The sequence below is a fragment of the Anomalospiza imberbis genome, chromosome 3, assembly GCF_031753505.1.
Source record: "Anomalospiza imberbis isolate Cuckoo-Finch-1a 21T00152 chromosome 3, ASM3175350v1, whole genome shotgun sequence".
In the NCBI taxonomy this organism is placed as follows: Eukaryota; Metazoa; Chordata; class Aves; order Passeriformes; family Viduidae; genus Anomalospiza; species Anomalospiza imberbis.
The window spans coordinates 100677653-100702807 of record NC_089683.1 but is presented as its reverse complement, the minus strand read 5'-3'; the positions used below and the strand labels follow the sequence as shown (position 1 = coordinate 100702807).

Below are 25155 nucleotides of genomic sequence, written 5' to 3'. Positions count from 1 at the left end.
TCCAGGCGTTTCAGCCATGCTGTGTTTGCAGGAAGACAAACAAAACCATAACCAGCAACTCTGAGCCCTTGGCAAGGCAGTAGCAAAACATGAGGAGTTCCCTGCCCTCTCAGAAGCCACCCTTATTCTGAATGGAGAGAGACACACAGAGCCAGTATGGACTGGGCCACAGTCAGGGATGGAAGAAAGCAGCACAGCAGGATTTTACACGTGTTCAAAGATCAGCTGTCGGTGTGCTTCTGAGTTTGATTTATGCTAATAACCTCTTTTCAGGGAACAACTAAATCATGTCCAATTCTGAGAAACACTGATGAGAGAAGAATTTACTACTATTTGAATTCTTTATTGTCACCATCAATGAGCTACCTGAATTCTCTACTTTAAAGGAAGATGTTCTTTTAAAGTAAAGCCCCTTTAAGGGAAAGCTTATTTTGGTTTACATGTAGTTCTCACTAGCAAGACAGACAAAGGATCCTTCAGATTAAAGTGGATCTATAGATAAGAACAAGCAAAACAAGTTGAAAATTAAAAGCAAGGGCTTTTTGAGGTACTGTATTTCATGAACAGGTCCTGAGAGCAATTTATCAGCAGCAATTAAGCACTAAGTTGTCACTAAATTATGAAAACAAACCTCAGCTCTACAGAAGTCAGCTAAGCTTTCTATTTGTAAAACCCCCCACCATTCTTCTGCTGGCAATTTCTTCTCATGGGAAAAAGCCAGAAGGATCTATCCAATGGATCATCACACACGGCCAGTGGTAAGTCTGACTTCCCTTCTAAAAATCTCAGGTGACAAACTGCATCCTAATTAACTTTTTTTCTTTAATAGCTACCACAATAGCAGCCTTTTCAAAGTCAATGGGAAATTCTTATTAGTGTGTGTTAAAAAAAGCCAGTCAGGGCATAGAACAGTAAAAAAGCCCAGAGAAGGCAAAACAACCTCCCTCAAGTAGCTCTTGGAAAATCCTTCTGTACAGGACATATAATGAAAATGCACAAAGATCAAAATTTAGGACCAGACCCTCTTAATTTGTATTGCATTCAAAGCAACTTGCCTGTGAGCTTGCATGCAAGCTAAACTAAGGGACCTCACCTGCAAAAGCAGGTATCCAAATTGAGGATTGATTTTACTCCCATCAAATCAAAGTGGTTGCGGGTTTTGTTTTTTTAGGACAAGTGTAAAGAAAGCAAAATAATTAAAAAAACCCACACCACACAGGAAAAAAAATCAGGAGCCTTAGAGCCAAAGGTAATACTTTAAACATCACTTCAAATCATAACAAACAAAATTGGATAAGGCTATGGGCATTTAGGGAAAGAAAAAGTGGCATATCAATTCCAGAGAAAGATTCACAGTAATAACTCGTGTTTAATAACATGCATACAGCAGTTTCTCATGAGAAATTTAAAGTTAACTTTCCTTGTGTAGTGATTCATGAGTAAAAAATGGTTTAGTTGGCTGGCCTGCAATGAAGAAAGTGACTGGCAGCAAAAGGGAAAAGGATATTTTAAGAACGTTTGAAAGTTGTCTGTTGTACCAGAACAGAGAGCAGTTTCTGCTCGGATGTTATTTTTAAACCCTGCTGCATTTGTAGCATACAGGCTATATGACTCATCAAAACTTAAAAGAAAATAAAATCTTGTTTCTGTGTTCACTTTAAAGATAGTGGTCTAACTTGGCAAGCAGAAGTTATCTGAAAGCACCAGAAGGACAGCATTGTTTCAAGACTATGCAAATCAAGTGTGGGAAAGTTGCACCTTAAGTAAATAAGAGCACTAGTGCATGTCTGGGCAGTGAGTGGGAGGCAACAGACTTAGAAAGAGAAAGGGAAGAAAAAAAATCTGGAAACAAAGCCTGTTGTTCTGACTAGGAGACAGCAACCCCTACAAGGCATGTTTATTCTGATGACAGCAGCACAAATCACTGGTAGCCCTGACTGATATGCTCCTCTCACCATCTGGCCCCCCATACTTCCTACTACTTGTTAGGCTTTTTTTTTAATTAAAAAATATTTAGATTTGGTTCTCTGGGGGTTAACCAGTTTATATCAGTGCTGCTGAACATTCAAATCGCAGGACAAGTGACAACAGTCCATCCCCTAGCTGGACTTTCACTTTGCCACGGCTCTGTGAGGATGAGAGATTACTTCCCACCTCACTTTCAGATGGTTCCTTGGTAATTTTTTTTTGTTGTTGTTTTTTTTTTTTTTTTTTTTGTTTTGAAGCATGAATTACAGAAGCAGAGAAAATGAATGAGCCACTAGGGCTGTTTAGGCTGAATTCTTATAGAATGGTCTGTCAGACACTCCAGATTCAGTTCCTGTTGGAACTCTAGTCCACTTCATGAAAAGGTTTCCAGCAACAGAGGATCCACCAATATGCTTGTTAGGCAGAAAAATTACTTTCTATTCCTTCAAACTTCTGAGTCTTATTCAGGAATACCCAAAATTCACTTTTAACCCTTCCTCCACAGGATCAATATGAACATTTCTGTAACCTCAGAAGCTCTCAGTTGTAAACAGAAATGATAAAGGGTTACATGCAGCAACTTGGAACCTTTGTGTTGATAAAGAATACCCACGTTTAATATCCACTACCACTCTAAGGGTAAGGGACAAAACTTCCCTGTGCTGTAAATATGTGCTGCATTTTTTAAGGCATTCCAGATATATAATTGTTGGTTTATGGATAAAATCTGCTTTCCATTGTCTCCTTGCCAGGACAGAAGGGACTTCAAAGCACAGCAACAAAATTCGGCATTCATCAGAGCCCACTGACAAGATTTCATCCCAGCCATTAACCTCTCAGCACTCGGAGCCAGGCTCACAATGGGAAAGGAACCCAGAGATTTAACTAATCCCATTCTAAAGAATGCTTGACTTTTGCCTACTGATGGAAGAAACCAGGGGGTGGGAGGGAAGAAGGGGGAAACACTGAAAGGGAGAAGAAGAGAGAAAAGCCACACTGTACTTCAAGCTTGGAATTGAAGAAAACCTATTAATCAGGCTGCTGGAAAAAACATAGCCATCAAACATTTGCACTATTTGTGCAGAAACAATTAGTTAGTGCTCATTAGGCAGCATTCACGCGATTTATCCCATAGCCCCCTCTCCCTCAGTGCCACCACTTCACAAACCAAAAGCTTCTTAAAATTATCAGTGCATTAAAAGCCTGCTCCCCCCTTATTCTGGGCAAGTCAGCATGAATAATGTGTCTTGCTTAAAACCACAACTTCCAAAACGCCCTCCCTCACCAGTCCTATTGTGTTTAGCATCACTTGTTTAATTAGCTGGGGAGGGGTGGGGGAAAAGCAAGGAGGGATAGGAAGCATTTACCTGCACTCTCCTGGAATTGTGCAAGAACCATGCTTGGGGCTACATCCCTGACGACAAATAGCTGTTAAAACAACAAAAAAGGAGAGTATCAGCACACTGCCCGCTTCCGGCGCCTTCACACTCGTGGGAACGTTTTAATCTCTAACAAGCACTGTAATCCTGCTGAATCCAAGGTTTTAACCAGTATCTCCTATCAAGTCTACTGGAAGGAAAACCAACGTAGGTGTCTCCCTGGGATAGGCAATCTATCAGCTTTTCCTTTCTGTAGGAAATCTGTTCCTCTGACTTTGCAGAGGAATCGTTCCTAGAGCTGTTCAAAGAGCTGTTTTCATGTGGGAGAAACCATTGTGCCTTGCAGAGCTCAGGTCACTTGGAGTCTACAGGTTTCCTTTCTCTGTCTTTTGCAGGTGATCTGGGCCACTCTCCCTGGCTTTACACCTAATTCAAAGCAGCTTTTAACTACTCTGGATTTAGTTTTGGCTGCATCTCTGAACAGATAGGATATCAAGATGAGCAACAATTCAAATTGCAGGTAAACTCAGTCATTAAGACAGGCTGATAGTCCATTCCTGAGTCCTGCTTTCTCCTTCCCCAATTACCTAGGTAGCAGCCATTCCCTAGTAAACATGTTGAACATGATCTCAGGTGGAACAAACAAGCCTGGGACTTTTCAAACACCAAAGCTTTACACTTGCCAGGTCAGCTCTAAAACAAGTCTCTCCTTCCTGCTTGTCTTGAAGTTCTGCACCAAAGGGGAAATCCTTTTTGAAGTCAGCAGCAGAACTCTCATTGAAGTCAGTGGGCTGGGTTTTCTTCCCAAGGGCAAAGATGTGGATAATCAGAGAAAACACATCTGCTAAGTGCCCAGTACTCTCTCCAAGACTTTAAGGCAAGGCAGAAACTACGTCTTCTGCCCCCTGCTCTCACTGTAAAGAGCTGGTCACTGTCCCATTAGTCCTCAGCCCCCCTGTCTGCACAATCTGACCCCTGAATGCAACCCGGATAGGCCGCCTGCAAATTCCTCCCAGTCCCACTGGTATGCAGGTTGAGCATTTGTCACAAACCTTTGTTGCACTCTGGTCCCATCCAGCCTTCCAAGCAGGTCTTGTTGCCATTCTGGTCACAGGTGTGGTGCGTGAAGAAGTCGTCTCTGGGTCGGCAGAACTTGTTGCAGCCAAAGCCATAGTAATGTTCTGCACATGTCACACGGATCTGGTACTCAAAGTGGGCAACTCCCGCGTTGTGTTTGAGAGTCTGCCACTGGCGGCTGGGATTGATCATGCCAGAGTGGGAAGCCTTCTCAATAATGCGGTCGGGGTCTGCAGGCACAAGAGATGTCAGAATTAAACCTTCCTTTAGGTCTCGTCATTGACTCCCACATCACAGCTCTCCAGCTTCACAATCAAGACTCTCTGAGGCAGCCAGTTGGTTTTATTAATTTTCTGTTTCAGACAGTCAGATAAGGCTACCCTAGAGCTACAAACCATTAACTGAAACACACATGCAGCATTATGAAACTGAACCAAGCTTGAAATCAAAAGGGACTGTTCAGTTACTGCCAATCGCTCACCCCTTTTGCAGTGTAAGGGCATCCACTAGGAATTCATACAGCTCATTACTAAAGAAAATTCAGCTCCAACAGACTGGTACAAAATGTGTTTTCCCCTGCTCCTCCGTTAATGGCACTGGTTTTGTTTTCAACTGGAGCATTTACAAAAACAACATACTACCATAGCCTAATAAAGCCATGTCTACTGGCTGAACATAGGCACTGCAGAAAGTTTGCAGCCTTTTCCTTATGTGCAAACACTGAATTGAAAACTACCAACTCCAGCATTCAGGTAACATCAGCATCTCACCAGATTTTGGCTGAGAAATACCATGGAAGTCCTGTCTTCAGACAGCAGCTGAGAGTACAAAGTCAAGATGACCAGAGCTCAAAGAAGACTCATACTACTGCATAAACAGATCCCCTTCCTCTCTACAGAGCATTTCAAAGTTTAAGTTTGCACTTGACATTTAGTTCTGGCAAAAGTGTTCTGGCTTTCAGAGCCATACAACTGTCTAAATTATGGCTTGAAATAATAATATTTCACATTTGCTTGCAACATTGTATATATCTGTGGTATTTCACTTTGTAGTCCAGGTCTTGTGACTTAAACGATCTGACACTGCCTTACGACCTGCTGCTACCCAGCACTTGACTGCTGAGTGAAAGTTTATCGTAAAACAGCCAAAATATCCTCGCAGACTGAGTTCAAAACCAACAGTGAGTACATGAGAGCATAATCCAGCGGCAGGAGATTTTGAGGTAGGAAGGCAGTTTGCCAATGATGTGTTAGCAGCGTATGAAGTATTGGCACCTCAGAGCATTAAGAATTAAAATGTACTGATGTGCTGCTTGTTCTTCCAACAACTACAAAAGAACAGAGCTGAAGACTAATGAAGTCGCTACTAAAGCCATAAGATCACACATGGGCAGTTTTTGATCTAAGATACTTTTCAATGTTTTGCTAAGGACCTTTGAGTTGCAGCTTTCAAAACAGAACTTCCCAAAAGGATTCTCAAGCCTCAGATACCCATTATGGATCCACCACTAGGTCCTGCCTGCTTGTCTGCAGCTTGGAATGAAGTCAAAGCTCTTGCTGCACAACAACACAAGAGTGTCAATACTCAGATGTTGTGAGCAGCTGCCCATTTTTGGGGGGATTTGTTACTTGAGACTACAGCATTATGTGTTTACAATGTGAAATTAAGGGCAACAATTTCTTATTCACCTTCTGGTATTTCTGGTTCTATAATATTTTTCCATTTAAATCAGTTTTTATTATTCATTGGCACTAAGCCCCCAACGCCACAACTATGTGTCAGACTTTCAAATGCAGGCAGGCCTTTATTAATTTAAATCCCATTCACAGGTAAGGTGGATGCCTAAGGACCTTTCCATACTGGTACATCCAGAGCAATATCATGTTCTGTGCTGTGCAGGTGTAAGGCTCTTAGATCTCATCAGCAAGATTATTGACTAATTCTAAGAGGTACTTAAGCAGATGTATATCTGCTCATCTTGAATGGGGCTAGTCTGGCAATTACAGTTCCACTCATGCGTGCTGGAGATGGCTCTGCTGCACTTGCCAAGATTACACTCCATCCACAGCACAGGAAAGCAAAGGCACTTCCCCAAACACCGAGTGTACATAAAGACATCCTGCTCCTTGTGAGTAGAACAACTTTATCCTCTTCTGAAAGTGGCAGAAGAAAAGCAGAACGACACTCAATTTAGTTTTGCAAACCAGCCCCCCCACCTCCACCCCCACCCTCGTTCTTGCTTTTCCAGTCTTTTCCTGTTCCCCCTTGGGAACATACCACTGACAACTATTTCAGTCCTTGGCACCAGAAAAGGAGTTGCCTTGAAAAAGTGATCTTTCCTTCTGCCTCTGCTCTTTCATTCTTCTCCTATCTGCCATCTCATCAGGAAGCTTGTCCTTGCTGTACGCCTGTGACCTCTCACTCCAGCCATCAGCTCTTTGGACACCTTCACCACAGCCTGAACTCAAATGGAAACACCCTTTTAAGTCCACTGGACTTAATTTTTTTTTGCAGGTGCTCAGATGAAACCCAGCTCCAGATAAAATGTCTTTCACTGGATACACATTTTAAAGCTACCCCCATGCACCTGAATTCAAACGTAGTCTCATAGGTTTAAGCTCCCTTTCCATTAGCCATCACCCACAGTTTTCACAATGAAACGCTGGCATGTTCCTTCTTGTACAAGAGCTCCTCCACCCTTGCCTATTCCCACCTGTCAGTGTGCACTTACACAAGGGTGCTGACCCAGACTCCAGGGGAGGCATTGCAACAACCCTGCCATTCTTAGCCCGCACCAGCCATGGTTTCAGTTTTATAGGAAGCAATCCTAATACAGCAGAATGGTTAAGTAAATAAAAAGCAGCAGTCAGCCAGGCTTGAGACAAAGGGATCTTCTGAACTCCACTGCCTTCATCTGACTCAGAACCCCATGCTTTGATAGAAAGGTTAGAGGAAGCATTAACCCATTGGAAATTGATGAAGTGGAAGAGAGAGGCTTTCTGTACATCTCGGGCTTCCGCTCTGCACTTCACTGTCAAGAGACTCTGTTGGTTTTATTCACTTCTTGTGGCTACACTTCAAAGCTATAAATCCCTCTTTTTATTCAGTGGGCAACTGTATCAAAGGTTTTATACACAAGGAAATGAGCTATTTTGACTGCCCACCTTTGCCTTTCAGTGCTCCGATGTCTGGAAATCGTAAGTATGCAGCATCAGGAAGCAAAAACAACAACAGAAAAAGCCCAGACTTCTCTGAGCAGTTTGGGTGGCCAAGGACAGCACAGTTATTTTTGAAAGTGTTTGTTTCAGACAACTTCCAGCCACGGCTTGGTGTACATTGTGAAGTCTCTTATGCCTGCCTGGAATTCACATGCGACTGATACCAGTAATTTACAATAGCTCTTTGACATAGTTTGAGATGCAATGTCGGCCCATTAGCTTTATGTATGAAGCAACAGTAGCAAGATGGCAACCAGACAAGAACCAGAGTAAGAAAACCATTTGAGTTGAATCTTGGCTCCAACAAAGCACGATTCTCATCAACTTCAACAGGGCCAGAATTTAACTGCAAGCCACTCTTGGAAGTGAGACAAGAGAGAGTATGTGGTAAAGTGAACGTAGGAGGAGTGGAATGTAGAGGGGGGAAGGAAGCATCCACTCGAGGATCTTCTAACAACTGCATTGATCAGAGGATGCTTTCAGAGCTATTGAAAAGTCACACAAGGCCTACTAAACCCACTTTTATTGTTGAGAGCTCTCACAGGGTCTTTACGATTCAGTGGCAATTAGGGCAAAAGAAAATCCTGGACATCAAAAAACCCCACTCTTCTCGTGATATGATGACAATTGTTTAGTTCTAATCATTTTCTTAACTAGTTCTTCAAGTCTTACTCTGCAGCTCCGGGAAAGCTGACTAAGTCAAGCCGTGCAGCACAAAGGAGAAGTTTTGTGCAGTACAGCAACTGAAGTGACCTACAGATGGATAAGAGACAGCAAAGCTGGAGCAGGAATGCAGATCAGGAACATATGCAAGAGCATGTCTGCACTTGGTCAAATGCACTACTGAGAAATGAGGCAATTTTGTCTGAAGACAATTGTACTTCCAGAACATGAAAGCAAAGAAAGGGTTCATTGTGTAGCTTTGGAAATGCAGTTGTTTCATGAAAAAAGATGAGCTCCAACAATAGTAAAAGTGGCACAGACCCAGTCTGAAACAACTCCCAGACCCTACTATAAACAAGACTTTCATTTTGAATTCAGGCACCTTCCATTTTTAATATTTAATTGCTGCTGCGGCATCTACTTTCTTCTCCTCCATATAACACTCCATATCCAAGAAATCCCCCAGCCACTGCTCCATGACTATGCTTGGGTAGAGTCTGAAATCACAGGTACTGCAGCAGTGCTGAATGAGGCTGGTTGTGGCTACCCCTGACAGGCCACATGATTTAGCTCAAGCAACAACTGCTTTTCTGGAATAAAGAATTAATAGGACACACCATGTACATTTAAAAAAATAAGGAGCAGATCTGCACAGAGTAGTTCCTAAGCTATGCACTCTTCACCAATTAAAACATAAAAGCACAGCACCATGCACACTTCTCCAAGGCCTTTCTCTCACGAGGCGTGAAGCCCATTTCATTCCTCCATGGCTGCCACCTTGGCATTCCAAAGCAGACTGCAAGAAGCTGCTGTAAGATTTCTGTAAGATGGACCACAGTGCTGCTGCTTCCTTGCTGAAGAAAAAGGCCTGTTGTGTCAACAAAAGCTTTATGAGTTCAGATTCACACTCTCTCCTGTGGCTTTTACCACACATACACACTGTTAAAGCTCTAGGTTCAAGTAGAGCTGATTTTGCCCACCTCCTTCAGTAACAGTAAAAGCAGAACAGTTCATGTGCCAAAAGACCCTGTGCAGCTTCCTCTAGCCATGGGAAAAGCTGAGCAGAATGGTTCTGAAACCAACCAGATACATTCCAGAAGAAAAATCCCCACCCTTGACTTTCAGCCAGCTCTACCAGGTGGCATCTGGTAAATATTTTTTCAGCCCCTGCATATAAACCCCCAGCCATCCAACTCCCAAGGAAGAACTTGTAGTAACTCCTCTTTCTCACCTACAGTCATTAGATGGATAGATATCAAGTGTTACGCAGATTTTAAGTTGTTTTCTTTTTTTAAAGCTGTAAACTCAGTTTTGAGAAGTGCTTAGTTTATAGAGAGGTCTCAGGTGAACAAGACTTAGGCTTCTGAATGTTGGTCCCAATTGAAAAGACCAAAACAAGACCAGAAAACCAAACAAAGAAACCTGAGGAAATCCCTTGGCTTTTACTCTCCCAGAGGAGAAAGAAGGAATTAACAGCATCTATTTTTAGGCATCACACCGTTGGTGCCTAGGTGAGCAAACTACTCACCCTCTGCAGGCAATGGGAGTGAGACAGGCTACTGCAGATCCTGGAGGAACTGCTCCAAGCTGTTTGGGGGAGAGCTTTTCCCTCTCCTTGTGCTCTAACTCACAGCAAGCTGGTGAGGCTCCCAGAGGCCTTTCAGTGCCTGGGACACAGAGGTGTCAGAACTAAATAAGCCAGAGAAAGAAATACTTACTTGTAGAGTTATCATTGTAATCCCACGCCTCAACAAGCAATGTGTAGGATCTCTGCAAAAGAGAAGTAAGAGTTAGTTTCAAAGCCACACACGACTACGGGAAAGAAAAAAAAAAAAAACACCTGCCTGCAGTTTTAATTAAAAAGAAAAATTATGGTATCTGCCCCAAAGCAGATACTTGAACACAGAAATAGGTAAAAGATTATGCTTGAGACAAACATGATCTTCTTGAAACTCTGTAAGCTACCTTATCCAGTCTGACTTAGAAGACCTTTCACCTTGGATAGCTCATCTTTGTCATCATTAAAGCATCTTATGTACTTAACCAGGAAGTACAGCCTTTGACACTGCACTCCAGCCGAAATAAAGCATGTGGGACAATTGCACATGGAAGACAGAAAGCACCAGGATGGCATAGCAGCATCAAAAAACCCCAAACCAAACCCCCACTCTCAAAAACTGCTTCAAAATAATTTTAGTTACAGAACAATAATCTCGATGTCCCTTCCCCCAGCCATCCTGAAAGCAAGAAGTGTTGCTAAGATTACTGTGCCCTGCCTTGACAGCGCAATCTCCAGGGACTTTGCTTTTCAGCACCCCCTTTGAAAGCTTTGTCTGCATGAGGGCCATCGCAGCTCCCACAAGTATCAGGTAACGGAGGAAGGACTGATGGATATGGGAAGGGGGTGGGGTGAGAGAGAAGCATTGTAAAACAAAGGCTAAGATCAGCCTCCTTGGAAGAGCAGGGAAAGGGAAGCCGCGCTATCCACCCGTGTCCCTTTTACAGATGCTCCAACCTGCCAATGAGCTCTGTAGCGCTCCAGCAATAATAATCATAAGCATAAACTGACTGAAGTGACTCCATGGGCTGGAAAGATGCCAGCTATTACATCTAAAGCCACCTTTATCTTCAATCCTAACTTGAGAACAAGATCCATTAAAACATCTCCTCCTCCTCCAGCTCTACCCTGAGATATTATTATCCAGGCTGTATCTTTCAAAGTTGCCATTTAGCCAGCCATATCCAAACTTACACAATGATTAAAAACCAAAACAAAACACCTCCTCTCCAGAAGAGGGAAAAAAAGCTGAGGGAAAATAAGCAAAAAATATGACTTGCAAAGTAAAAAATATAGTAACTACAGATAAGGCAATAAATGTAACATCTTTCTGGAGAGCAGAACAACACTACAAATAAAAATTCTGTGAAGAATTTTGATGCTTTGTCATAGCAACTCTGCATTGCAAGGTTTATTTCTCCTTAATTGTGTCCATGTTCGGTGACAGGCTGCTCATTTGTGGTCTGAGTGCCTCTCTGTAACAGAAGCCAAAATACAGTTCTGAGAGTGAGCTGCTACAAGGTGCACAGGGGTAAGGCAGAACTTGGAGTTCTGAAGAGGAGAGGAAACAAAAAAGGAGGAAAAAAAAAAAGAAAAAAGAGAAGAAGAGTTGGAGCAGACTGCTTTCTCACGACTGGACACAGCATGAGGCCCTGAATGAAAACCCAGTTTGTGATGGACACCGGCTTGCTGTATAGCCTAAATATGTTTCATATTCAAAGCAGACCAGGATTCCATTCTGTTCACCGATAACTGTGGGAAAATGCTTCCAGAAGTAAGCAGAGCTGGGCAAGCCAGGACATGCACCCAAACATCTATGCAGAGGCTCCATTGGCCTGAACCATTTTTGGTTAATATTTCATGAAAAGTTATATGTTACTTGTTTCTATTCTAGACCAAGTCTGACAACTTGAAAGAAACTCTGAAAATCAAATAAACCAACACACAGCTCGATCATCTAACACTGCTTAAAACAGATTTAAGGAGTCCTTGCACAAGTCAGTGGCAGGGGGGGGGGGGGGGGAAGAAAGAACCAAAACAAACAAACAAAACAAGAATAGAACTCCCGAGCCATATTACAGATGCAGATTGCACTATCTTGGGTGCTTCCTCAGTGGTTTAATTACCAACATTAAGCAGCACAAGCTGAACATGTTACTGCAAGCTTGACAAAAAATATTATGATATAGAGAATGAATTATGACAACTACCTCTACTTCCAATAAAGTTAAGGATGTTTTCCTTTTGGCCTTGCATAATTGTTTTGCAAGATATTTTGTCTAAACTCATAGCAACAGTTCCCTGCTGGTTCTCAGGACTGTTTACCAACACACCTAGCCCTAAAGGAAAGGAAAGGCTGAATCCTAACTGTGAGTGCTTACTGTTGCTAGATGCTTGTGTGACCACTTTCCACGACCACACAGGAGTTTGGTTAAGAGAGAGAAGATGCTTCAGCTGAACTGGATGGAAAAAATGCAGGGGGAACAGACCTACCCTGGCAATTCTATTGTTTCTAACTGCCCCCTCTCACTTCGTCTCAATGTATTAAATGAAGAGTCTCTGTCTTGAAAAGGGGTGATACAAAGAATGGCATTTGATCCCTTGGCTCTGTCCCTCTCAGCATGGGGAAAAGACCAAAAAGACCCAAGACTTTGTGTTCAGAATGGGACACTTTTAAACAAAAGCCACACAGACACCCAGAGCCTCACACCAGTAGCAAACCCTCTTCAACAATCCAACTATCACATACCTCTAGCTAATTGCCTCAGCACCCACCCCCCCCCCCCCCAAAAAAAAGCAGTTCTGTGCAAAGCTGCACTGTTGAGATTTTTTAGAAGTGCATATCATCCCCACTCTATAGATCAAGGATTCAGATATCTCAGGAATGACTGCTTACAGTGTGGAGGTTTAGGTTTTCCCATGCCCATAGATGACCTCTGCCCATCTTTGAATAAATATATATATCCAGACGCAAGAATTCCACATTGTGCACCTTATTCCATCAAAGCGATGTCCTAGGCAACAAGGCAGCAGTGAACTCTCCAGAGTCACACCCAATTAGCCACTGTAAACCTGAGCTTGACCAGAAGGCAGGGATTCTGGCTTGAAAAGAAAGGCAGCTTGAAAGTAACCGCAAGTTCTTAAACTTTGCAGATCAGCCAGGAGGACTGAAAGGCAGCATGGCCAGAATTTAAACAGAACTTCTGTGAGTGAAGCTAGGAGAGGATGGAAATGGTCAAGTTCACACTCCAAGAAACAAAACATCAGTGTGCAAGAGCTGTTTTCCTCAATGACAAGACACTGTGTCTTGATCCACTGATGGTGCAGCTCAAGAGACTGTGCAGACCCGAAATCCATCAGAAATTGTCCCTTTTAAGGATTTTAAAGGGCAATACAACCTCCTTTCTGGTTATTTAAATTAATCCTGGCTGCTGCAGGTAAACAGGTGTTTAAAGCTCTCTGCTTGATTACCTTCTTCCCTCCCTTCATCCAGACATCCACCCAAAGGAGGTGCTTTTGTACTCTGGCTTCTAAAGGCACTCTGCGAGTCAGTAGGCCAGAGCAAGATTAAAACATCCGGCTCCTCAGCTGAAGCACTGCCTCTGTTTTCAAAGGGCTTGCAACTCGTCTAACTCCTTTCCCTCCTACCCCTGTGGTTAGAGCATGCAAGAGCTTTGCTGAGCATGTGAAACCATGACTAGACAAATGCAGTGGGAAGTTTTGCATTCAGAGCGCTGCGCCTGCTCCTCCTCTGCCAAACAAGGAGAGCAGGTTAAGCCCAGCCACCTTCTCCTCACGCTCTGCACAGCTGTGAACACCAGCTTGGGAACGGTGCTCACACACACCCTGTCTGCACCCAGGGCAGATGCTGAGGACACCGGCACAGCAGGCCCCAGGCGTCCAGCTGTGACATATGCAAGAGGGAAACTGAGGCATGTTTCAGCATGCCCAGGGGCCAGGGAGGAGGGCATCTCTGAGCAGGGTTAAAGCTAGCCACAAACCCACTTCCTCTGAACAGCACCAGGTCTGTCACTTGGGTACCCTGTCACTCCACAATGACACTACGCAGATGCATCACCACATTGTGCCATGGTTGGTCAACTTTGACAACTGAATATCCTTCAAAGGAGTTAAAGGCAACTGGCTCCTCACCCAGAGGATATGCGAACATACTCCAGAAAAGGAGGAAAACCACCTAACCCTCTTAACCTTTTGTGAAATGGAACATCATCAGGAAGCTCTTCTTTGGGACAGCCTACATAAGGACAAGACAACACCGTACAAAGCTGTTACTCCCTCAACCCCGTGTATATAAACACAGCCCAAGCCATGGCAATCTCTCTCATGCCTCAAAGCCTATGGCCAAGAGTTTGGCTGAACCCCAAGCAGGCAGCCCAGCCAAGAGCCTCATCAGAATATGCCCACACCAAAACATAGCATGCTGCTCCTTTAGGCTTCATTCTGAGCAGCTCCTTTGTTGCTCTAAGTGCAGTAACCCCGCACAGCCACAGAAAAGAGACATGAAAACGAACTGAACTATATCAGCAGCTCCAGGAGAGACCTACCCCCCATCCTGCCTTGGCAAGGGAAGGCAGCAGCCGAAGTCAAGACCTTCACCGCACCAGCACGGCCACCCTCCTGCCAAATGATGAAGGACACAAAAGTACCGCTATCCAAACTATGCATACGCTTAAGCATCCAGTAAACCAGGCTGATCTCTGATCTGGCAAGCCTGCTGGAATAATGAGTATCCTGTGAATACATAATGTGCTGAAGTTGCCATTGTGTGAAGTAAGTCCATGGTTTGTCTGGGAGCCGAGCAATGCTGAGTCTACTGCTGCTTCCTGTTGCTTGTCCTGTATTAGCATTATTTTTGGATAGGCCCCATTATGTTCTGTAATCCTCACTGCAGTCAGTATGGCCACACTATTGTTCTTGGTTAATATTAGCAGTCAATGCCTCTGTCTGGGTGGCCGGACTACAATGTATTCCAATCATAAAACTAGCATGCATTAACGGGACAATGTACTGGGCTCAGGGGGGAGACTTGGGGTCTTCCCTCCACCCCTTCTTAAAAAAAAAAGGCAAAAAAAAGTATAGCAGATTCTTTTTTCCCCCTTTTTTAAAACTAAGGATTTCAAGTGATCTCAGCTACCAGAGTGCTTCATACAAGAGCAGCATTTTAATCAGCACCTTATCTAGTTACAGAGTTATTTTCTCACGGAGCCCCACTTGTCAAAGAGCAGAAGATAGGCCAAAATGTCAATGGTTGCTTTCAACCTTCCCCAACAAGCAGATTACCTGCCCTTATCAGTCCCCCTACCTGTTTAAAGCATCCCACTGATAATTAAATGCACCAGTTACAAAAGGGTGGCAAGGTTAATAGACAGAATACCTAGTAGCCAGCCAAGCAAAACAGTCAGGTTCACATGGAGCAAGCCTGAACAAGAAGCCTTTCTACTTATTTACCTAAGTGCCTAAGAACTGGGTTGAGCTGGTAAAGGACTGTGCATGTTTGACTATTTACAAACCACTTTAACCACTTCTATCCACTTTTTGCAGTTTCTTCTGAACACTACAAGAATAATGAGTGTAATTTATGCTGCAGAACGGTGACCACAAGAACCATGAGCTCCACAGACTAACAAGAAACAAATGCAACAGCTTCTAGTTTTGACATCTTTCCCTGTGTTAAGACACAGGGGTTACCAGTTAAATTATTAGAACTGAGTCAACACATAAAACTTCTGTTCATCTAGAGAAATTCAAAGGCAAGCTTAGTTTCAGTTTTCAAAACCAATCTTGTCATTTCTGTTATCTACAGAGATACCTCTCCTTATCTACAGAGAAGTACTTTTAAGAACTGTAGCTTAAGGCTTTTGCTTCGCAGGGCATCGCAACTGCATTAGGAGTGAAGTTGGAATAAACAGCTCAGACCCACGTTCACAGCTCAGACCCACGTTCACCAGCTTTAGAACCAGCAGACTAGACTCCAGCCTCCAGCCCACTGGGAAGCAATGTTTCCTTGAGTGAAGTGCAACTTTAAGCATAAAGCATCAATTTTATGCAACTCATTTTCAGCCATGCTGACTTCCAGCTGCATAAACAAGCTGAGAGTGCTGGATGTGTGTAGCCTGAGAAAGTTTAGGAATAAGCTTCAGTGTCAAGCCCAATCCAGCTGCCACTGAAGTTAAACTGGAGCAGGCCTTTATTATAACAAGAACAAAAATTCTAGGAGCAGGCAAGATGAGGATTTATTTTTAGACATATTAATATAGTCTAATGGATTTACCATGAAGATGAAGCTCTGAACTGGCTCAAACATAAAAAAAAAACCTCTTTAAACATGTAAGAAGTCCAAAGCTGCTGAATGGCTGCATCACTTCTCTCCAGTCCTGGGAAAAAAAGAGCCTTGTGATGCTAATTATGCTTCAGATGTCACTTAATACTCCCAGCTCTGTTTTGAATAGTAATCCTAGGCAAAACATTACACTTTGAGTGCTAAGATTTATTCTTATATTATTAATCAACAATAAATGACAGAGTATGGATTTAATATGCATCTTGTTATTATAAGAATTTCTTCTGATCTGCCCATGCTCCAAGATGACTTATCATGCATTGTTCAAGAAAAGCTTGAAAAATAATCTAGCATTTGCTTCTACAAGTTTTCAAGAAGTTAACTGGAGGGAGAGAAGAAACAAAACCAAAAGCCAAATTTTAAGTCTTATGACTGATATACTGTGCTTAAAAGAAAAAAAAAAGGAGGTGAATGTAGTGATATTTTTTCTCAGATTCAAAAGGCTGTTACTTTAATATCAGCTGCAGATTAGTATTTTGGACACCTCTTGTGTCAAGAGAGAGGGAAAAAGTTCACAACGCTTAAAAAAACACTAAAGCTCTTTTACTATGTCTCTCTAGCCACAGAAAACAATGCCTACTCAGAAAACATATTTTTCATCTTCAGGAATCAGGTCCACTAAGATTTGTCATGAAAGAGGCGCTAGGCTGACTATTTTATTTTTTTAGGTTGACTATTTTTATTTTAAAGTTGAAATAAGATGTTCAAAACTCTTTTAAAATGTATTTTATGCTAAACTCACTGAGATGCTGGAGGTTTTTTTTCCACCTTTGTAGTTTCCTGGTGTGTTGGTGCAATTGGCCCCAGTATTAAATAATTACAAGGAGCATAATTTTTGAATAAACAAGCTGTTTGAAATTGGAGCTATGCATACCAAAGGAATTGCCAAGTTTGACCTTCTTACTCAGTCTCGCCAAATCCCCAGAAGATCTTTCTTTACATAAAAGCAAAGGGTAGTGTTAAGTTTTGCTTAGTTAATTGACGCTCAGCTCCCTCAAGGTGCAGCACACATCACACTTGGGGTTCTTTAAGAAAGGCCAGAAGTTTGATTCATGTGAGAGAAGAGCATGTGTCTGCCTTGGAAGCAAACTTGTTCAGACAGAACACTTTGACAAGTGGAACATGGAAATGCTTTTGTTCCATACTTTTTTATACGGCTTCATAAAGCCAAGCTTGCCTGTCAAGAAAGTCAATGAAGTCTCAAAATGAATGCAAGAAGTAAGCCTAGGTGCATTTTACTTTTTTTAATCATCATCACTATTGTTTCAATGCACTGAAGAACTACCAGCTACTGCAGGGGCAGCTTTCTGATCCACTCCAGTTCCTTTACGCTGGGCTGCTGCCCTGTTTCCTAGCAACTTACTCAAACCTCCCATCACTTAAATTAATTTATGGCCCACAGTCTCCACACCCATTACTCAGAGGGGAACGTATCAAAACTGACAAGAGCAAACCCCGTAAGTTATTAATAAGACTCTGACACTTCAAATCTACATTACAACTGCAAGCTCCCTCTAACAATAGTTTTAAAGCAACCCATTCTCTCCTGCATGATGAATAAAGGTCTCTAATGCAATGCAACTATTTTTCACAAATGGCATAAGGGGGCAGCTTGACATGGGAAGAGGCCTTTTCTTTTTAATTTTTTTTAAGTAGTCAAGGCAACAAGACTTCTGAATGTTACAACTGACTCAAGCTGGAACATCCAAGAAAAGCCTCCCTCGGAGAGTAGAACACAATCCAGAGAAGGGCATGAATTTTCAAGTGCAATATGATTAACATTTTTGTCTTGCTCTTATTACCTCTACTATAATTTTCAGCTGAATGTAGTCAAAGATACCTCTCATGATCAGCCACATGAGTAAATGCAATGCTAATCTCAAGCTCTTACTGAAGTCAACAGTATTCAGCCACCTGAAGAGTTTTTTAAGTTCTGAAATTTCAGAATCAGATTAGAGCCTAAATTAGAGACTAAATTAAGTTTACTACTATATCCATAGAGCTTTGAAAATGCCTGAAATGATTTGTGTACTCAATTTTAGTACAAATAAGAGCTTTGCCACATTAGATATTCTTTTGTTCAAATGCCATTTGGAAGTCACAATAGCTAGCATAAAAGCTGTGTCCTGTGGAAGCTAAAGCTACAAAGCAGGCTTGATAATTGCACATGGACTATCCTCAGAGTCTCAAAAAGTGCATTTCTGCCAGGGAAAAAGCAAAAGCTTACTCCAAAATTCCAGGCTTATGAACCAAGCGTCTCAAGTTGTTGAGTTTTACCCATTTCAAAGGTTGCGCTGCAGTTTTGCTGCTGCTGCTCCAGGATTCCAGTGCTGAATGAGATTCAGTGGGACAATAGAAGCATTTCTTTTACTAAGATGCAGGCAAGCTTAAGAGACTTCTCTCAGGGTCCCCACCCCCAAACCCTCCCTCTACACACAGATTTCCCTTCCCAACCCTATGAAGAGAGAGGCTGCTAGAAGGAACATGTTTAGTTTTCACACCATTTTTATATGCATACCTATAGATTCAAGGCAGTCAGATTACTGGGAGCTGTTTAAAAAAAAATCCTTGATGTACCTGACTTCTCTGACAAAAGTCAGAATCTGCAACACAAGCACTACAGCCATTGGCAGAGTTTCAAATACCTCAGATTTTTACAAAGCCCTTTATCCCTTTGATGGCATATTTGATAACAGTTTTATCTCATTTAATGTTAGGAAAAAAAAAAAAGAAATAAAGGACAGACTTGTACTTCCAACAGAGAATACTTTTGTTAATGCTACTATTGTACTTTGTAATACTATCTCCTTAAAAACGGAGACTTAATTCTGCCTTGTGCCTCTTCAGCCCTCCATATTCCACAAGTCCCGACTAACTGAGGAGGCAGGTAGGAGGCAGCACAGGACACTTCAAGAACACACGGCTGCCTGCAGCACTTGGCGGCAGGACCACAAAGTGGGTGTCTACACCACAACTGGAGAAGGAATGCTTTTGGGGCGGGCTTTCCTCCCCCCAGAAGAAATCCAGGCCCTCCCAGCAACCAGTCCTTATCTGACTATGAAGGGCCAAGCTTTGGAGGGTGCTTCCACCTTGCCAGCAGTGATAGTGGCAGAGGATAAGAAATGAGATTCACCCCTCCCCTGCATGCATATTCAGAGCCCTCCTCCCCTCCCAAAAATGACCTTAGGCATCTAGGTTAGGATGACTGGATTTAGAAAACTGCTGAGCATCAACATACCCCAAGGCAGTTGGTAGGAAATTGTCTACTCAGCGCCTTTGGAGAAGGGGTGTGTGTGGCAGAGGGGAAACAGTTTTGTTTCCTAGGTGATCTCAAAATACAAGTTTTAGGAGCAGAAATTTGGGAATGTTCAGTGTTCGTACCACAGCATCCCAGAGAGGCACCTCAAAAGCCAGACAGGAGCCCCCCAGATCAGTCACCCCCAGGTCTTGCTCGTCTGCACGTGGCATTGCCGGGCACAAAAACCGTGCACCTCCTGCCATCCAAAGCCACGGCACTCATCCATGTCCATAGATCCTGGGGTCCGGGAGCCTGCCTCTGTGGGTCTGGCCTGAGTGATGGTCGTTTTGGACAGATGGTCCTCACTTTCTCTGCAGGGAGCTGAGGGCTCTCTGCAGAGATGACCATCAAAGCTTCAACCCTCTTGAGCATCCCAGAAGAAACAAGCAGCAGCGATGTCTGAGTATTTCTTCCAGCCAACAACAAAGCAGGATCACCGATGAAGGAAGGGGTCACTCATCCTTCATCTCTCTGCTCTATGGGGCTGACCAGTATTTACTAGAGTGGACAATGCTGGAAAAGTGCCTGGCAAAAAGCCCCACCTCCTTGAGCCACTGAGTTTTGCACACAGCTAGAGGGAAGCCAGAATCTCTGGACCACAAGAGGCAGGTAGGCAGGAAAAGGTGCACTATGGGGAGGAGTGGGTGAAGTGCACCAAAAGCTAAAGCCACATTTTTCTCAGTCTTTAGCTTCTGGAGTCCACAAGCATCCCCAAACTTCCTAGGGAAGCTGGCAGCTACTTCACCAAGAACAGCAACAGCAGCTCCCCTCCACACCAAACAGTGCGGTGAGATTTCCCCTTGGGAGAAGCAGAAAGCCTTCCCAAACACGCTCCGGGGAAGGAGGCCAGCTATGACACACACTTTTCACACGGGATCCCTGTACAGCCCCTAACCCATTACTCTTCTGGCTTAAGCCCAAGACTTCACTGGTTAAGAAAAAAAAAAGAAAAAAAATGAACTTCTGACCTTCTGAGTCTCAAGAGACTTATTCATGCTGTAAAGTGCAGAGATACTGGGTTTGCTTCCCTGACCCATTTAGATCCCCCTCACTGCACATCTGACTTTCAAATTTAACAGGCTATGCATTGTGAGCCCCAGGGAACAAAAACAAAAACACCACTACATTTTACTCATTTCTGTGCTGCAGATTCCCGATGCTCTTGCCAAGATGCCTGCTCCCTCCCAAATCCTGATCCCTCTTCCCTTGGCACAAGAAGTTGGAGTTCAGCTCACTAAGGACATCTCAAGCACCATCCAACAGACCCAGAGCAGCTCAAGCAACTCACCGGCCAGGCAAAGCTGAAGGGGATAACGATTCGGTTCTTTTCATTATTCCGGTTGTACTTTAAATTGAAAGTATTTCCTCCAATGACAGGAGTGGATTTGGATCCGAAGCTGCAAGGACCGCCAGCAGTGACCCGCGATTGATACTCCTTCAGGCAAACTTTAAAATAGGTGTCACACTCGTCTCTGGTGCATTTTTTATCTCCTGGGTTTCGGGTGCCATCGCAGCAATTTCCATTTTGCAGTTCACCATTCACATTTTGCATGGATAAGATCTCCAGCTCAAACTGTCCCGACGCTAAAGTCACCTGTTAATCCCAAGAAAGAACCGAAGGAAAAAAAAAAACAAAACAAAACAAAAAAAAAAAAAAAAAAAAAGAAAGAAACAAGAGACAGACAGTTACCTAACTTTCTTCCCCAAACACAATCTACAAAAACACAATCTACAACAATTCTGAAGACAGGAAAAAGTCATTTTAAGTGTGCTTCCAAGAAGCACATGCATAATATTAAAAATAAAACAAAGCCAACCACTCCAAGCTTTTCCCTATCAGACATCCACGGGAAGGGCTCATAAATCAGCCCAACTAAATACCGCCACTAATGCCAAAAAACAACCTTAAGTGCCAGCTCCGAAAAAAATAGCGTGAGGAAGGCTTCCAAATGGTTCGGAAATTAAACTAAACTAAACCAGGAGCGCATACGAGAGGAGCAAACCCAGCAAAACGATGTAGCTCATAATGCGCTGTCTGGAAAGGCACCCAACCACCCCTCTGCCTCCTCCGGGGTGCAGCTGAGCCGGGGACGGCTGGAGCTGCCCAGCTGAGACTCAGACCCCGCTCATTAATCACCCCAGCAATGCTGCTATTAAGTTAAAAAAAAAAAAAAAAGTATTAAAAAAAAGGTGGTGGTGGGGGGGGGAAGTGACTTTTCGGGAAAAATAAAAGCGATTTGCAGTAATCGCGTTTCTCTTTCCCAGGAATTAAGCCTTGCTGCAAGGAGCACTCCCGCGTTTGCCATCTCCAGAGAGAAGTTAGGGCAGCAGCTCCGCTCCGGCCGGAGGAGCCGTGCAGAAGCGCCCGTCCGGGATCTCCCATCTCCCGCAAGCTCCGCAGAGGAGCGCCAAGCCGGCCGGAGCGGCCCGCGCCGTGCCCCGGTACGTACCTCGGCCCGCAGCGCCAGGAGCAGGGTGAGGATGGAGCACGCCGCCGCGGCTGCCCGCCGGGGCGCACGCATGCCGCCGCCGCCGCCGCCGCCGCGCTGCCCGCCCGCCCGCCTGCAGGGCCGCCGCCGCTGCCGCTCGCTCCGGGTCGGGACGGGACGGGGAGGGCCAGGAGGGAGGAGGAGGAGAAGAAGGAGGCGGAGGAGCTGGTGGAGGAGGAGGAGGCGCCGCTGCTGCTACTGCCGCCGCCGCCGCCCCGCTCTAATATACCGCGGCGCACCCGCGCCGGACAACGCCGCTTTTCAAGCGCTTTCAATAGCGCCCCGCTCTTCAATGCAAAGCAGGCCGGCCTCCTTTTATCCGCCTTATTCTCTCGCCTCCCCTCTTTTCTTTCCCTTTTCTTCTCTCTCTCTTTTTTTTTTTTTTTTTTTTTTATTATGGCGATTATTATCCCAGTCCTTTTATTTCTTGCGGCGGAGCCCCCCGCCCCCCCGAGACACAGGCACGCACGCACGCACACTCATTCATTCACTCACACTCTCACACACACACACACGCACACGCACGCAAGCACATGCAGCACACGCACCGCCCCGCAGCCGCCCGCCCGTCTGGGAGCGCCGCCGCCGCTCCGCTTCATCTAGCCCAGGGCAGCAGGCGCATGCGTTCATCCATATGCATGAGGGGGACAGCAGGAGGAGGGAGCAGAGGAGGGGAATGGCACGGGCAGGGGAAGGCAGGTACCGGAGGGCGGAGGCGGCTGTGGGGAGGGAGTGAGCTGCAGGTCGGCGGTTCCCCCGCCTGAGGGAGGTGGCGCGCCCCGGCGGCCCCGAGGGTCCGTCCCTCGGGAAGCGGCGCTCCGCAGGTGCTTCTAGCGCGACCTGGAGCAGGAGGAGCCGCGCTGAGGCGGCTCCGGCGCTCCCTCAGCCGCTCTCCCGGCTGAGGGCTTTTCCCGCCCCGCCGCTCGCTGAGGGGACGCGCGGGTCCTGCCCGCCCGGGAGCCGCGGCGCGTTCCTCATCGCCTCCTCGGCGCTGGTGGAAGGAAGAACGAAGCCTTTTGGGGGACACTTTTTGCGGTGTGAAACCTTTCCCCTGCCACTGGCCGGCGGTGGCCGCCGCCCGCCCTTCCCGCCCCTAGATAGCTGAGACAGGGCGGGCTGCGGGCGCTGCCGGCAGCGGCTCGGTGCGCCCTGAGGGGACGGGAGGCACGGCCTGCCCAGGACTCTCAGGAAGCCCCGGCCAGCGGCTGTCCTGAGGGAAGCGGAGGTGGTAGTCGCCACCGTGCGATTCGTGCCCGCCTCAACACGAGGTCGTGCCGCCGAGAGCCTCCCGCGCTCCAAGTGGGAGGAAATATCCCTCAGCTGATCAGTCCCGGTAGCACAGTGCTGGCACAGAGCCGAGACCATCAGGGACTCTGTGCCCGCGCTGCAGAGGCTCATCCCAGTTTTCAGGTGGGTGCTGGGGTTGCTCTGCCACACATCCTTTGAGGAGCAAGGACCAGAGCCACACAGCCGGGTGATTTATTTAAGGGGCTCCCTGCCACAGGTTACTGAGAAGCACAGTAGCAGAAAGAGTTCAGACTGGTTCCCAGAGGAAGAGCCACACATCAAAGGGCATTGAACAAAAAAAGAAAACCCCAAAAAACCCCACCCCTAACTTTGTCTCTGGTTTGGGAAGTCCCTGGGCTGCGGGTCTAGAAGTTGGGTGACTGTGCTGGGAACTCGCTGCATCACTGTCCCTTTTTCCTGAGGCGCTGGCGACAGGAACTTGGCCTACATGACGTTCGGTCTGACCCAGAACAGCTATTCTTATGTCCTGATCTATTCCACCCTGATCTAACACAGTCGATGTGTGAATGTCTGTTTTATACACCAGAATCAGTGGTACAGAGGAAAACAAGATTTCTGACCTAATTTTATATCCTTTGTTTTCATTTCCTATGGCAAAAGCAAAGAGGCTGTTCTTGGCTGTGGTGAGGTCTGTCCTGTTCTAGGGTGGAAAGCTGGTGGTATTTGTGCCCCTCACCTTAGAACTGTGCTCAGACTTCCACCAGACTCCTGCAGATCCTGTTCCCATTTGTGAGTTCACGACTTGGATTACACACTGGCGATTTTGACACGCCTGTGAGGTGAGCAGTTGCCGGATACTCCTTCCAGCCTTGCTCAGCCCCCAGGTTTCAGCAGCGTTGGTTGTACCTCGTTGGATTCATTAACTTTTCAAAGGCTGGCAAACCATCATGGTGTTTAATCTGCAACATGGCTGCAGTTTGGTGATACCAGTGCCTCTCTTCTTTTTTCCCAGTGGGTGTTGGTTAGCTTCCACAGCCTGGTTAAATGTTACTCATTCCCAAGTGCCACACATCTGCTCCTCTGGGCCTTTAAATACCCTGCTGCTGCTGGTATGCTCCATACCTTTAGGGCAGGTCTGGAGTTGGCCTTTCTGTAAAAGGTTACTCCACCTGTTTGACTCCAGTGCTTAGGAAATCCAGAGTTCTCTTTCCCACAGTGCTTGTGACTCAGCAGTGTAGCTGCCCTCAAACAGAAGTACTTGTCCAACAACTTAAAATGCTTTGCAAGCATTAATGAATTAAGTCTCCCAGTGTCTTGAGATGGAGAGTATTAGTGATAGGTAAAGCAAGGCAGAGCATGAATCATGCACAGAAGTGCATTACAAACCCTCTCCCTTGCAGCCCTGAAATAAATTTTGACCTCATGGAAGTCAGCAGTAAAATCCCCCAAACTTATTTAGTCTAGAATTTCCCCCTTGGAGTCCCATCTCTTGTTTTTTTGCTCTGGGCTGTCAAGAGCCCAGAGACCCAGTAGCCAGTGGCCCCCTTGAGCCACTGCACAGCAGCAGTGAAAACCAGCTGAGTGTGTTGCCTGCAGCCTGAGCATCTTTTCAAGATGCTCCCTTTCCTACCGATACAGCAAAGTGCAAACTGCTGCGTGTGCACCGGGGCCTGAACTGCAGTTGCTTGGAACAGCGTGAGACCGGTGCACATAAAATCCCTGCTGCAAGGCTCTGCCTGCACGTCTCACGAGGTGTGGAGCCGATGTGTCTTCCTCTGTGGCTGCTGAAGAACTTTTCAGCTCTGGCACTGGGCTTTTTACATTGCGTAAAGTTCCTGCTAATCTTCCTATTCCGACATAATTAGATCACATCCACATTAGAAGCCGTTACAGACA

General features: G+C 45.2%; 2 protein-coding genes across 5 annotated transcripts in view; one reads left to right on the top strand and one right to left on the bottom strand.

Annotated features, from left to right (window-relative positions):
* SLX4IP (SLX4 interacting protein) overlaps nucleotides 1-11868 on the top strand; it is a 101500-nt gene extending 89632 nt beyond the window's left edge. For all 3 annotated transcript variants that reach the window (XM_068186075.1, XM_068186078.1, XM_068186076.1), the window contains 3 exons: nucleotides 2721-3554; nucleotides 3743-3867; nucleotides 5477-11868. The gene's annotated coding sequence lies outside the window, so the exon portion shown is untranslated. The remainder of the gene's footprint in view (nucleotides 1-2720; nucleotides 3555-3742; nucleotides 3868-5476) is intronic.
* Nucleotides 1-22515, bottom strand: part of JAG1 (jagged canonical Notch ligand 1) — a 35418-nt gene extending 12903 nt beyond the window's left edge. The window contains exons 1-5 of one of the 2 annotated variants that reach the window (XM_068186056.1): nucleotides 21973-22515; nucleotides 20811-21116; nucleotides 10024-10075; nucleotides 4400-4654; nucleotides 3336-3396 (exon numbers count right to left, since the gene is read on the bottom strand). In XM_068186056.1, coding sequence (XP_068042157.1) covers nucleotides 3336-3396; nucleotides 4400-4654; nucleotides 10024-10075; nucleotides 20811-21116; nucleotides 21973-22044 — 746 coding nt within the window. In that variant the 5' untranslated portion in view covers nucleotides 22045-22515. Of the gene's footprint in view, nucleotides 1-3335; nucleotides 3397-4399; nucleotides 4655-10023; nucleotides 10076-20810; nucleotides 21117-21426; nucleotides 21549-21972 lie in introns of those variants that run through there. The other variant, XM_068186057.1, reaches the window with a different exon arrangement.
* Between the last annotated feature and the right edge of the window lie 2640 nt (nucleotides 22516-25155).